The sequence below is a fragment of the Hipposideros armiger genome, unplaced genomic scaffold, assembly GCF_001890085.2.
Source record: "Hipposideros armiger isolate ML-2016 unplaced genomic scaffold, ASM189008v1 scaffold_594, whole genome shotgun sequence".
NCBI classification, from domain to species: Eukaryota; Metazoa; Chordata; class Mammalia; order Chiroptera; family Hipposideridae; genus Hipposideros; species Hipposideros armiger.
In genome coordinates, this window is record NW_017731944.1 from 209,383 (window position 1) to 223,961 (window position 14,579).

General features: G+C 36.2%; 1 protein-coding gene across 1 annotated transcript; it reads left to right on the top strand.

Moving 5' to 3' along the window:
• The first annotated feature begins 4,872 nt into the window (after positions 1 to 4,872).
• EPGN (epithelial mitogen) lies at positions 4,873 to 10,989 on the top strand. Its single transcript, XM_019624579.1, has 5 exons — positions 4,873 to 4,918; positions 5,521 to 5,607; positions 8,424 to 8,532; positions 9,268 to 9,420; positions 10,935 to 10,989. Exons 1-5 carry the CDS (start codon positions 4,873 to 4,875, stop codon positions 10,987 to 10,989), a joined length of 450 nt encoding a protein of 149 aa, XP_019480124.1.
• Positions 10,990 to 14,579: the final 3,590 nt, after the last annotated feature.

Sequence of the window (14,579 nt, forward strand, 5' to 3'; positions counted from 1 at the left end):
TAAAAGCAATTTGAATAAGAATACCTGTCTTTTTCTTCCTTAAGATATCTGTTTCTTTGTTCATATAATCTATTTCTTTACAACACGCTGGGAAATGTACAAGTTTTTCAAACATGAAAAATAAATGTTCTATAGCCCATTCTACAATCAGTCTAGATCAATCTTTGTCTGATAACCCTGACAGAAGTTTAAATTTAAAGCTCCCAAGCAAACATTTCAGAAAAGAGCCTTTTTAATTCTTAAGGGCCGCAAATTCACAAAACAAAATTAAAAAAAGGCTCAAAATACATGTACACGGAAAAGGTGAAGTCTGTCTTTTTGAGCCCACCCACCCTCCCCGCAAAGTGCAGGAGGAGTTATGTTTGAGAGGTTTATGCCCCTTTGGCTAGGCTAAAATTCAGGAGTGGGCCTTTCCAGAAACTAATTAAAACACTGTAAAGGAAAAATTATTCTGACATTTGTTAAAAATGGCAAGGAACACAGCATTCAAGACTATTGCAATACAGCAGATTATACTCAACTCTGAATAGAGCAGAGACAGCTGTGGATTTATAGCCAGCGAGCAGAGTGAGGGCATCAGTGGATGAAAAACTATCTAGAGAAACTTGATTAGACATCAAGGGTAGGGGGATTCTTGCTAAAGACAGGCCACCGACTTAGATATGCAGGGTGGACTTGATCAGATATTGGAGCGGGGGGACCAAAACTGATTTAGCAGGGTTCCTTTTTAAAACTGCTGCGCAGGCCAAGTAGAGGGCTAGTAGAGAAGAGGACTCAGAGGAGCCTAAAGTTTGGTCAAGGAGGAAGCCTTTGTCAACACATAAAGAAGATAAGTTTGGTTTGTTGCTACTATGACTTTATTTATGGACATTTGGGGTCCATAAAAGATAGACATATGATGATCTTGTGCAGGAGCTTTGGAGAAGTAAATTTCCTTCTCCTACAAGTATTAATGGGGACCCTACAGAATTAATGGGGATTGAACAATAATGCAAAGATATGGTGGGGAGAATGAGCTTAGCATATACAAAAGGTGCCAATAAAATGTATACACATTTTAAAAATGGAAAAGACTATTAAAATTACACTGATGGTAACCATTTTGAGCACCTCTTGTAATTGCAGAAGTCAAACATGACTTGTATTCATCTTTTGTTATTGGTATATATTATTACAATTTTAATAGTTTTTTCCTTTCTTAAAATGCATATACATTTTTGGCACCCTCTGTATATATCAAAGCAAGGCTATATACTACAATGAAAAGTGTGTGTTAGAGAGTAGTGGAAATGCAGCTGGATAAGTATGTAGAAATAGATTAGAGAAAGCTGAATAAATTAAAAATTTAGAGTGTATTAAGTTTGAGAATTGTAATTAGAGCTTGGAAGGTGTTATCATTGATTAACATGAAGTCGTAAAGGGGAGATGATTTTGGAGAAGTGGTAACACGTTCAGTTTAAGACATGTTGAGTTTGAGATGATGACATAATATGTAAATAAAAGCCCCGATGTAATATCAGTCTAGGAAGAAAATGAGAATTCATGGCTAGTGATGAAAATTTACAGCTCATCAGCATGTATTAACCACTAAATTCCTGACCTTACAATTATACATCCCCTGTGCCTTTCTACATTTGTTCAATAGTAAGTTATCCTTAATTGAGAGTCCCTCACATGCTAAATGCTTTCCTTTCTTTATGATATTGACAGTATCCCTTTGATACATGAGCAAATTTACTGTAAGGGTTTTTAAAAAGCCTCAGCCAAGGCCAAATGGATAGCAACTGTGGAATTAGGTTTCAAAATGAGTCTGTTGAGATGATGTGAGCCAGAACCCACTCTCTTTTTACTACACCATTCTGCCTGCTCTTGGTGCCTCTCTCTCCCCCGCCAAGAATCCTTTATCTGATCACTGTATGTCAAAATTCTACTTGTTATTTAAGATTCATGTCTAATGAAACATGTCCATGAAAACTGCTATGAGAGTTTAAGTCCCACCCCTGAAATCTCATCATTTATATACACATTCATGGCAGTTATCAGTCCCTACCCTGTACTGTAGTTATGTATATATTTTCCTTAGCTCCCTTTAGTTCCTTGAGGCAACAGTCCACATGTAATTTGTCTATTTTTCTTGCAAATACCATAACACGCAGCCCAGCGCCATGGCTGTTGTAGGCATTCAATATTTTATTAATGCATAAATGAGCGAATGACAACTGAATCTATGAGATTACAAAATACGTTCAGAGAGAGATAAGCAATAGACTAATGACCATTTTTGGCCAATGTCCAGCAACAAATTTTGGTTAACTTACTGAAAGAACAAGAAAGAAAAAGAAAGGAAAGGAGGGGAGAGAAAAAGAATGGAAAGAAAGTGGAAAGAAAAGGAAGGAGAAGGGAAGGGAATAGGAGTGAAGACATTTGCAGAGATACTTACAACTAGAGGAACAAAATGAATAAATTAAAAAGACATAAAAAGTTGCAGGAGGGAAACATAACAGAGGAGTGCTGCAGCTCTCAGCCTTTTCTTTTCTCCTTTCTCATCCAACCCGCTCTCATGTGTATGAAGGATGAATAAAGGTATCAGTGAGGCCACCTTGCAGTACCCATCTCCCTCATTCTTCAGGATTGGGGCAAAGACTTTCTGATGAGAGGGCTAAAGAAGTGAAGGTAGGAGACTGTTGGATCCATCAGTATGAGTTCCAGAGGAAGAGAGGCATGTGGGACGACTGAAAGCTATTTTCTGCTATAAACCTTAAACTGAAGTGATGGATGAGTTTCTATATTATGTGGCCCAACTCATCAGAGTAGGAAAACATCTAGAGAGACAGAGGTCCATTTCCTTCAGCCCGAATGTGTGCAAAAGCCACAGTTCAATTAATATTTAGATTTTTATGATAAAGGCAATTTATGTAAAATTTGATTTTAGGAGATAATTAAGAAAATTCCTCAAAGAGCAGTATACCAACTCCTACCAGAGAGCACAGCTGGGGAAACGGAAAGGACATATGATCCAGAATCCAAACATAGATTCAAGTCCTGATCTGCGCGGGGCCTTTGGCAAGGCACTTAATTCTTTTGAGCCTCTACTCCTCATTTGTAATATGGGAGGAAAAGTAAGACCTGTTTTTTACTTCTGTATTCACTCAAGACAGATTCATTGAGTATATACTATATGACACACGCTGCATTTATTGGGGCCAGGATTACTGAAGAAAGAATGAAGATGTGTATGAACACCTTCTGTAAAATGTAAAGCACTTTGGAAGCACCAGTTAATAGTTATTACAAAGATGGTTATTGTACTTCTATGCCTCAGATTTAGAAGTGAAGATAGTTAATATTAGTCTTAGCTTCTTCCTCAAGAAACTGCAATTGCTTGTGATGATTTATTTAATCCTTTGTAAATGATTCCTTCTTACAATCTCACCAATGGTGCGGAAGATGATTGTTTGACTTATAACTCAAATATTATTTACCTGGGAAAAAAATCCAGAAATTATTTTAATAATAAACAGTTTAAAAATCCCCACAGAAGTAGAAATACAAAATGTAGGTACATTTAAAGTGAGCCAAGTACTATATATTCTTTTAACTTTAAAATGGTGACATCTGTGATGATTGCCCAAATTATAATGAGTTCAACAAGCTCACTCTTGTGTGATTTCTAAAGCCAAATTTATATTTGAATAGTAATAGGAATCCTTTCTGGTAAATTGAATTTGCTGGGTGGACATGATGCAAATGATAACGTATCTTAACTTAAACAGCTTTTCAAGATACAGAAAATATGAGCAATTGAAATTCCTGAGGAAAAGGCACAACACCTCCACAAAACATATTTATAAATTATTCATCATAATTTAGGGCAAGTGAAAATTTATAGGAAGCTCCTTATAGTCACATGTTTTGACCTTTAAAATGATACTTTAATAATCATAACTAGATTAACAGTGAGAAAAATTTGAATGTTGTGTTAAATTTAAAACTTTGTATTCATTAGATGTAGCAAAACTCAATATTTCAATTATATCTTAAAGAGAACTTTTATCATCATCATCATCATCATCATCATCATCATCATCATCATCATCATATTTTGCTTCTTTGCTTGTCCTCTCTAACCTACTCATTAGGGCACAAATTTAAGCATTGTAGTTTCTAGAACTTTGGTAGCCCATTCCATTGACTCAGAAAACTTTTAAGTGCCAAAATGACATAATGGTAAATGTTATACTATTAAAAATAATTATTTTTACAGAACTTGTAATAATAAAACTAGATAGCAAAAAACTAAAATGGAATATTAAACCTGTTTTTACACAAATGTAATTGTTCTCCCCTGCCACTAAATTACAAAATCTCTTCATTTTCAGTGAAATCCAGGCTATACTGAAAGGCAGTGTAACTAACTGACGGCAGGTCCAGAGAGATTCTTTTATGAACAGGTTATGCTGTTTTCTAGTTTGCAAATATCAAAACTCGCTTTGTTGGAATCCAATCTAGGTTGCTAGCCACTTTGGAGCTAGTACAATCCTGTTTATACCAATGGGACCTTTGCTGAATTCAGGTTGTTTTTTGTTGTTTTAAGTACTTTTACCTTCCCGATTATGCCCACAGGTTACAGGAAATCAGTGTTTTAAAAGAAACCTGATCACACAGCGAGATAATACAGGTATCCTAACCGAGAGTGTGAGTGCCTCAAGGCTTTAGGTTGCTGCCAGAAGTACATATTTTTTTGATTGGTAAGAACTGCCAGATGACGCTTCATGAAATATAAATGCAAGAAAGGCTCAGAGGGCTCCATAAACACCTTCCACCCGTCAGTCTAGGAGGATAAGAGCAAGGTACTGTTAACAAGTGCAGGAGATGGCTTTCGGTGTCGTTTCAATATCAGTCTATATCTTATTCAATGGTAGGTAATTTCTTTTTGTTTTGTTAATTTTGTATCAGTGTAAAATGTGAATAGGATTTGTTTTCTCTGAATTAGTAAGAAGTTGGCTTTTAGCAGTTGTTCTTCATGACAACTATTAGAGCAAGGAATCTGAATTAATTTAGTTTCTTATGTAATGTATGTTCTTCTCCTAACATATTTTGACACCTATTTTTTTTTAAATTGTTTATTGGGGTGACAATTGTTAGTAAAGATACATAGGTTTCAGGTGTACTTTTTTTGAGACTTTTAAATATTTGCTTTATAAAACTGAAGAGTGGTAATTACATTTTAACTACTATTCAATAGTGTCCTTGTGATTGAATCAGTATATAAGTATATTCACTTTCTCTTAAATATTACTATGTTTCTATTTTCTATAATTATAATATAGTCAGTGGACTTGGTATGGATTGGAAACTAACTGTCAGGAAATTGCCCTAGTCAGGTAGGTTATGGATCTCAAATGTAAATGAATTAAAACTAGAACCTAAGTGGGAATAAATAGGATAACTTTCAATCTGTTGCTTGTACATAGAAGGAGGCTCATCTGCTAAAGATGCTTTTTTCCCTCATTCGTACAGCAATGGCGGCATTGACTGAAGAGGTGACCGTGAATGTAACACCCACAATAACTCAGCAAAGTAACTGGACAGTTAACAAAATAGAAGGTATTTTCTTGGCACTTTTTTGTTTCAAGTGACTTCTTTTTAACCTTTTAGAGAAGTTTGGAATGTGACAAAAATAACACTGGAAAACTGTAAAATATGTATTTTATTATTAGATAACCAACCCTTAGCATGATGCTGTTAAATGGAAGTGACAGATAGATGTGTCAGCAAATAATTGCCTTTTAAAAAAGAGGAAGTGAAGCAAATGAGAGAAAGAAAAGGTATCTTTAGTTACTGTCCTGAATGTGAAACATGACACAATTTCTGCTTGATTCCTGCATGGTTCCCAATAACCTACGTGTGTCCAGAGACAGTCTGTCACCATTTTGGCAATATATTTTGATCTGTGACTATGAGCTTTGCAGCCAAATAAATTATGGCTACAAGATGAAACTGTAATTCACATCCCCTCATCCTTGGAAACATCGTTTTTCTTGTTTGTTTTAGGGGGCTTTTGTTGTTGTAGCATAGGCTGTATTTCCTAACCACTTCTACCTAATTTTTGTTGTTGATGGTGATGATAGGTTTTCTTTCCTATTTTATTATTGCTATTAGAATAGCGTCTGGTTGCAGTAGAGCATCAGCATTTTTCCAAACCTGTTTGAACTCTTAGAGGTGAACTTGGAAAACTTGTTCCCTGCCAAGACCTGAGTGCTGCGTGGTTATGACTCTGACACAAATCACATACTGCCCTCTACTGTGGAGATCAGTGATGTGACATTGGACAGAGGAAACACCATATCTTGCTTTCAGAGCCAGCAAATAAAAGACCAAATCAAATATTTTGCTTCTGAATATGAAAGATAGTAATATTTAAGTATTCTTCATTTTACCAACAATTTTAAATTGAAAAAAATTTACTTAAAACATTTTTGCCCATTTGAGTTTTTGAATATCTATCAATTTGCAAAACAAAATCAGTGTGGGTTTTAGAATAATTTTTACAACTTCATGTCTTCTGAGCCTTTGAGCAAAGAGAAATATCTTCATTAGAAGATATACTGCAGAAAATTCAACTATGGTTTCTCTAAGTGACTAAGTTCATAACAGTAGGAACAGTAGCAGTTCCTTAATAGGGAACTGCAAGTAAAATTCTCCAAGTTACAGGTAATAATGATGGAAAAAGCAATTGAAATATCATCTATATAGTTTTCCTTTGCTTTTTTTTTTTTCTTAAGTTGAGCCATCCTGCCACCTGTTGGCAGCTCAGCGGCACTCGGCCAGCCCTTCCTTTGCTTTCTTGATGAGGAACTTGAGTTTTTCCTTGCTTTTTATTTAACTTAAAAATATGTATCCAGTATCTTAGGAATTTTTTTTATAAAGTTATAACTAATATTCTTCTTCTTACAGGAAATATGAATCTCTGTGGTATACGCTTTCTTTGGAAATATCTTCTTTTGGTTCTCACACTTGCTAGCAAATCCTGGTTCAGGCTTGATTAATTGAACTTTAGTCTTAAAGAAGGAAGAAACTACTTCAAGAACCAAATTCTCACTGCTTTACAATTAATTATTAGAATGAGAAATTAGATTCACTATACCACATTCAACAAAGTGAATATGAATTTTAATGTAATACTGTATATTCTCAACCAAAAGGAAGTTATACAACAGAGGATCTTGTTGGTGCTTTAGTACCTAAAGATTTAGTGTTTTCAATATAAAAACACATGGCTTTTTAGATATGAACAAATAAGTAGGAGTCTCTTCATCTATTTAGTAAAGCAAATGTGTGTAACATGATAACTAAGGACAGAGAGATATTCATAATGTATTTATTCATAACAATGACAAAATAAAATCCCACTAACTCTGCTTGACAAAAATTTAAGAATCAGCAATTAAAGTATACCAAAGAGACTCAGTTACACAGTTTTATCCGTGTGATTCCCACTACATAAACCCCAGGGATGCTATAAATATATGTCTTTCGTTCATCAGGGAATGAAGAGTAAGCATCCTGAAATACATACATTTTGCCACAACACAGCTTCCCAAAGGGAAGCTTCCCATAAAGAGGCTTCTGGACACTTGACCAAAAACGTCCTTCCTGCCAAGTGTGGTCACAGGCATAGTATCAGAGCTAGGTATCAAAACTCAGGTTTTTAAATTCCAACCCCAAGACTTTTCCCATTATTTCATAATGTCATTTAACTGAGTAAAATGTCTAATTAATATTTGAAGGTGTTGTCTTAACTAGGTTAAGCCTGAGCCATAAGTTGTTTCTGGCTTCTTGTATAGGTCATAACAATGCCTCTTCTGAAATGAGTTAGGGAAAATGTTCCCTTTTTAATTAGCTACTCATGGCAGTCCCTATAAGAGAAAGGAGGAATTCTCATCTCACTGTCCTCTGGAAGAAGAGAAATCAAGTTCATTACCTCGCAATTATAAATCCCAAACTTCCAAGGTGCTGACTTCTCAGGTGTAAAGGGGAGAATTAAAAATCTGTGAGGGCTTTTATACATCCTAGGATTCAGGCGCACATTTGGGAAGCCTTGCTCAAGATAGCCTGTTAAGACGAGGCTCAGTGCTGCCGCCTTTTGGCAAACTCGTATCTATACCTTATTATGAAGCTTCTAAAGAATGGAACAATCAATTTACCTCCACCCCCTAATGAATTAATGATATTTCTAGATATATGAACCCAACTTTTGTGAATAACCTGCCAAGGGAACCAATCAATAGTTCCATGAACAAAGCACCCAAAGAACAGTCTTAAAATTAAAGGTCTCTTTACACATATTACAAACCTACTATAAAAATGTGACCCACTTCATCTGTTCCTATTGTTTCTCCTTTTCCTACCTGACTACACAGAAGGACCTATAGCCTTGAAGTTCTTACATCCTTGCCTGGAAGAGCACAATAATTACTGCATCAACGGTGTTTGTGCATTCCATCATGAGTTGAAGATAGCCATCTGCAGGTAACTGCAAAGAACTCTCCAGTACTAGAGACGGGAGAAGGTGAATTTATTCCTGTGGTGTTTCACATAGTATATTTCCACACACCTCTGTTTTATGGAGCAAAAAGGGTACATGACCTGAATATGGCTCACCAATCCCATTTGTATTTGAATATCTATAGAGTCTTTTTCTAAGCTACCTAATCCTCATTACTCAAAAATATGGTTCCCAGATTAGCAGCATCTGTGTAACTTTGGGAGCTTGTTAGGCATGCAGAAGCTTATGTTCTACCTCCAAACTACTGACTTCATACCAGCATTTTAACAACATGCAAAGATGATTCTGAGTTTTCATGGGGTTGACGGTAGGATGAACTGAAACAAACTATGGCAAAAACACTTCAGGAACATTAAGTTCTAGAGCAACTAAAATACTATTTTTATGATCTTTGATTTGCTCCACATCCTCCTATGAAAGATGGAGTTAATAATTTTCTGGATCAATGCATGTTCTGTACCACCTTTCTTTTCTACCAATAAGGAAAGTTGCACTGATATGGGGACTTTATGAAATGATTATTATAAAATACATAGCTTCTTCAATACCTGTAACAGATTGGCTTTCATTTGGTATTTGCCTCTTTAATTTAAATGACATACTTCCCATTGAAATTTTTCATTATTTCAAATTGGCCTGGTCTTTGTATTTCTATCATCATGACTTTTAAAATTTTACATTCTTTTCTTTTTGTGAAGGTGTTTTACTGGCTATACTGGAGAAAGGTGTGAGCATTTGACCTTAACTTCATATGCTGTGGATTCTTATGAGAAATACATTGCCATTGGAATTGGCGTTGGATTATTATTAAGTGGTTTTCTTTCTATTTTCTACTGCTACATAAGAAAGAGGTACAAAATGAAACAAAATATGAAGGCACTGGGCACTCATTCATTTGACAAATATTTATTGGGCTCCTACAATGTACCCGGCATTGACATGTACAGTTTTCTTAGTGAAAATATGGCTGTAAATCTGGCAATTTCCTACATATTTGTTTTGATGCTTTTTCTCATAAATTCAAACAAGTGGTAAAAAATTTACCTGCACCTGCAATAGGATAGTTCAGTTAACAAGTTCCCGCCATCCACATCTCTGTCTGCCTACATCCAAGTTATAAGTGAGAGGGGCAGTAGGCCCCCCCAAGGATAGAGATTAAGCATGCCTTGTTGACAATTACATGTTCAGTGCCAAATATTGTGCCTGGCACACAACAGACACTCAGTAAATATTTGTTGAATGAAGAAATCAAGAAATTAGTATTAAATGAATGAAAATATGTGGCAAACATAGACCATTTATTTCCCAGACATCAATTGCGGGTATATTTAGGACTTACTATCTACTACTGAAAGCCTAAGAAGATAAGCTTGATCCACTAAATATCAATTACTTATGTATTAATTCTTATTTCTGGCATACCAGTGTGGACTGGTAATTTTTTCCCTTAAGTCCATGTAACTAGGGAAAATCAAGAAATAATTTGAGATAAAAACAAAAAAGTATAAATACATTTCCCTTGTTGTGCTCTATTAGCCAAGTTGTCATTTTAAAAATGACCAAGACTGACTGTACAAACTAAGACACATTTTCATGTGCTTACTACCAGTATTTTGGACCACTGCTCTATGGATCTAACCTCAAACATGCTGCTTTCATGGTGTCTATAAGAATGTGATATCAACTATTAGGATGAGGTCATATTATGGCACCTTAATAATAACCTCCTAGAATAAAATCTGCTATATCAATTGTAAATGAATTAATATAAAATGTTATATCAATTGATATTATTATATCAATTGCCTAAGAGAAGAGAAAGGAAAAACAAACAAACAAAGATATAGGCCTTTTAATGTTAAGGAGGCAGCTGCCTGAGGTCAGGTTCCCTAGAAGCAGAACATAAAATGGGGATCCTTGTGCAAGTGATTGGTCAAGGGATGTCCTAAGGTGAAACCTATAATGAAGTAAGGAAAGCTAGAGCAGAGGAAGAAGCAAAGATGTGACATTAGCTGAAGTCTAGCCTGAGCTTGATTCCACAAGGAGATCTCAAACTTGGATGGCATTACAGATCTACCCCAAGAAGGTGAGGGATCTTGGCTTTAGTACCCTGTGTCACCAAGCATGGATGGTGCTCCTGGCCGGGTAGGGGGCAGGGGCCAAGAATCTCCCAGGAATCTTCAGGCAAAATGCGCCGTTGGCCAAGGGCAATATTTTGGAGAAGGATGCTGGGGATGGACCTACCAGTGGGGTAAGGGGGATCTGAGTGGGGCACCAATGGATACTGCTACACTATAGTATTTACATAATCCTCAATACGCTATACAAACAGCAAATTCATATGGAAATCAATGCTCTGTTTTAGGTGTCTAAAACTGAAATCGCCTTACAACATCAGTTCCAGAGGAAGTCCACTGTGAGGCTTTTCTAAGAAATTTTCATGAGGTTTTGTAAAAATCAGTGGGCCCAAATCTGAAACTTTCAAATGAAACAACAAAACTTCCCAAGCTGACTAGACTTGAAAATAACGGAAGTTGGGATCACGATGAAATGGGAGAATAAATTTCAACATTGGTCTTTAAACTTTGCCTTCATTGGGGTGCCATGGGAGCCAATGGAACAACCTTACAGTGACAGAAGTCAAGTTCATAATACTACTCTGGGTCTGCTGCTCTTGTTGTATGATTATTGTTCTCACTGCAGAGAGACTCAATTGCATGCTTCTGACTATGTCAGATGTGAGTTTTCATGGGAATGATTTTCAACCTTGCAGCCAGCCAAAGCAATGCCATGCTTGGGTTCTTCATGTGCTTACTACCAGTATTTTGGACCACTGCTCTACGGATCTAACCTCAAACATGCTGCTTTCATGGTGTCTATAAAAATGTGATATCAACCATTAGAATGAGATCAGTGTTATGGCACCTTCAGTGAACCAAACATGTGCCTGAAGTCTAAGCCAGAGACAAGGAAATGGAATGTCCAAAGCAGACATACATCATACCCAGCTTGTGACAACACTGTGGAGCCTTTTTCTGTGAAATATGGAATAAGCTAAAGAGTTTCTGATGACTGAAATCTATGTGGATATAGAGCCCTGAGTAGGCAAAACATTTCTGTTTCTGAATGGATTATAAAACGTTGTGTTGGACCCAATCGTCCCCTAATGCTTATGTGCATCACTTCCTTTTATTGTTAGTGGAATGACCTGGTGGCTATCCATTTGGACTGAAATTCTACTAATAAATAAAATTCTGCAATTGGCCCTGAAAGGGAAACTGAAGAATCAGACACAGGAATTTTTTCAGCATATGGAAACTTTTCAGCATGTGGAAACTTTCTTTACCATTTCCGTATACTTGATAGCAGATTTGCACATAGAGAGAGAAAATGGAAAAATGGTAGAAATAACTATTTGGGGATTAGGGTCCTTCCTCTTTAATCATATTTCTTCTATGTGATTAGAATAATCTTGGGCAGGACCCTTAATTTCTTTGAGCTTTGGTTTCTGTTTCTACAAGGCCCTTCTAGCTCTAAAATTTGACAGTGGGAGAAGAAAGAAATTTTTTCACATCTGTGCTGCAAGTGGGAGTATTCTCAACCTCAACTCTAAACCCAAAACACACCACTGGGTATCATCTTCATTGTATACTTTGGTGTTTGTTTTGTAAAATAATAATTGAAGAATCTGTTTTTAAAGCAAGTAAAACAAAATTTAAAAATAATATCAATGATTTTTCCTTTAGATTCAGTCTAAAACTCTGGACATTCTTTCTATTGTGATGTAGATAAGCAAAATAATTTTGATCATGAGATGGATTAAAAGAGGATCAACCATGAATATTCTTACAATGGTAGCTTAGTAACAAGCCTTTCACTTATATTAAGCTACAGTTTTTTATTCACTCCTAAACAAAGCTACATCCTGCTTTCCTTGGAGTAGAAGGTATTTCACTTGCTTTGTTTTGCCTACAGAAGGAATTTAAGGCAGATGGATTGCACGTCAGCACTTTCTGCATGCCCTCACAAAGTATGTGAAGGTTACATCATACCAAGGAGTGGGGAGGTGAAGGTTCCTCCCAGTGACTCCAGCAGCCACACCTAAAATGCACAGGTGTTAAAAAGCTAGGGAGAGTCCAGGAAGAAACAATAAGACTTAATTAAGGACTGCCTCCTGATGAAAGGAAAGAGGAATTAATGCTGGAGTCTGGAGACACAATAACCTAAAAAGTTATAAATATGTGCAGCCTCTAAATATTTCTAAATTATAAACACAATATAATTGAAATTAAGACAAAGAACTAAACATTCCCAGATTGCCAAAGCAAAAAGCACACCAAAACAAAACAAAACAAAAAACTGAGATTCAAATTTTTTCACCTGTGGAACAATATGCATTAACAGTATAAAATCTACCCAGTGACGATGGTACAGAAGTTGAGAGTATGGCTCATGAGAAGCCATCTGTTTATGGTCAGCCATACACAATGATCATGTGATCCCATAAGTCCTAGAGTTAAATTTGCAGGAAGGAATCTCTGGCATTCCTATGGAGCTAGAGCCGCACCTGGCAATATTTATGTATGTAAGCAGGACTTAAGTGGAAAAATGCATAAATACAAGATGTTCTGCAAAATTGTTCACCTTCTATTTTTTCCCTATGTGTGATCAGACCCTGAACAACAAGCCTACCAGTGAAGCCCCTGCATCAGAACTACATTTTCAGCTATCAACCTATGGGTCATTAGGTGGGGTGGGTCATTTAGGAAAATAATGAGACATGCTTCTGGCATTTTTGGCTAAATCAAATTGGTCAAGGGGTTATCAAGGTCTTTAATTTCCTTCCTGTTTGCTCTCCTTCCTGTGTCTATCCTTCAATTTTTTGAGAACACATTCTAGGATATCAATATCCTTCATTCATTAGCATTTTGTAGCATGATGGGGTTGGGAGCAACACTATAATTTCAGTCACACTTGAGTCAGTAAACTTATGAAAAGGGAATTATAGTTGCTTGTTATTGTATGCTCTTTCCCCAAATTAGTTTTTTGTATAATTATGTTTTTATAACATTTGAAATGGATGAAATTATAACATAGTTCATCTTTTAGTGTTTCCTAGCATGATACAAATCTAATCCTTTAGTTTGGAAACGTCCATTTTGGTGACATCAAGAAGATTTTTATTTATTTTATGTAATTGAAAAAAAATGTCTTAAGAAAATCACAAGACAAACACCAGTAATTTAAGCTTTTGATGTTGAACATAAGGACAATTCCTCTTAGCAGGGGACAATGAGTAAGCAAGCCATCTAACTTCTCTGCATTACAAAATGTAACACACTCTCTGTGGTGTGATGTAAATATTGATAGCCTGCAACTCACGCTCATGGGAGGGGTTACTAAAATCGCTCTTGCAAAACACCACTCTTTCTGGCTTACATCATGGCTGCATGACATCAGGATACTAGCATCTGCCAAAATGAACTGGAAGTGTTGAAATTTAATTCGTCAAAGTCTGGCACTGCTAATCTGGGTGAGTTCACATTTCTGTCCAAACCTTTGGCACAGCCCTATTCAGTAGCACATTCAGAATCATCTCTTCCAAATTCAGCTCCAAATTCTTGCTAATTATTCAATCAATGAACGGACAGCTCAGAGTAGAAGAGCCTCAGCAGTTAATTTCCTAAGAATATAAAGACGAAGCCCCTTGAGAATACCTGTGTGACTAAATGTGTCCCTTCCTTATAGTTCACTCCTCTGCCAACGCTGCACATGATAGTTCCAGATTGTGGGCACCACCCACAGTTTGCAAAGAGACATCTCATAAAGATTAGGAATGTGATGATATGGTAACAAGGAGAATTTAATTGTTTAGTCAGGGCTCATCTACCTGATGTCCTTTCTTTGTAATTTTTATGTCTCAGATATTACTGGAGCATAAAACATTTAGATTGAAATTAGGTGAAGACAACAGTCAAGCAAGTATCAAACTCGCAGTGCTTTTGATTTT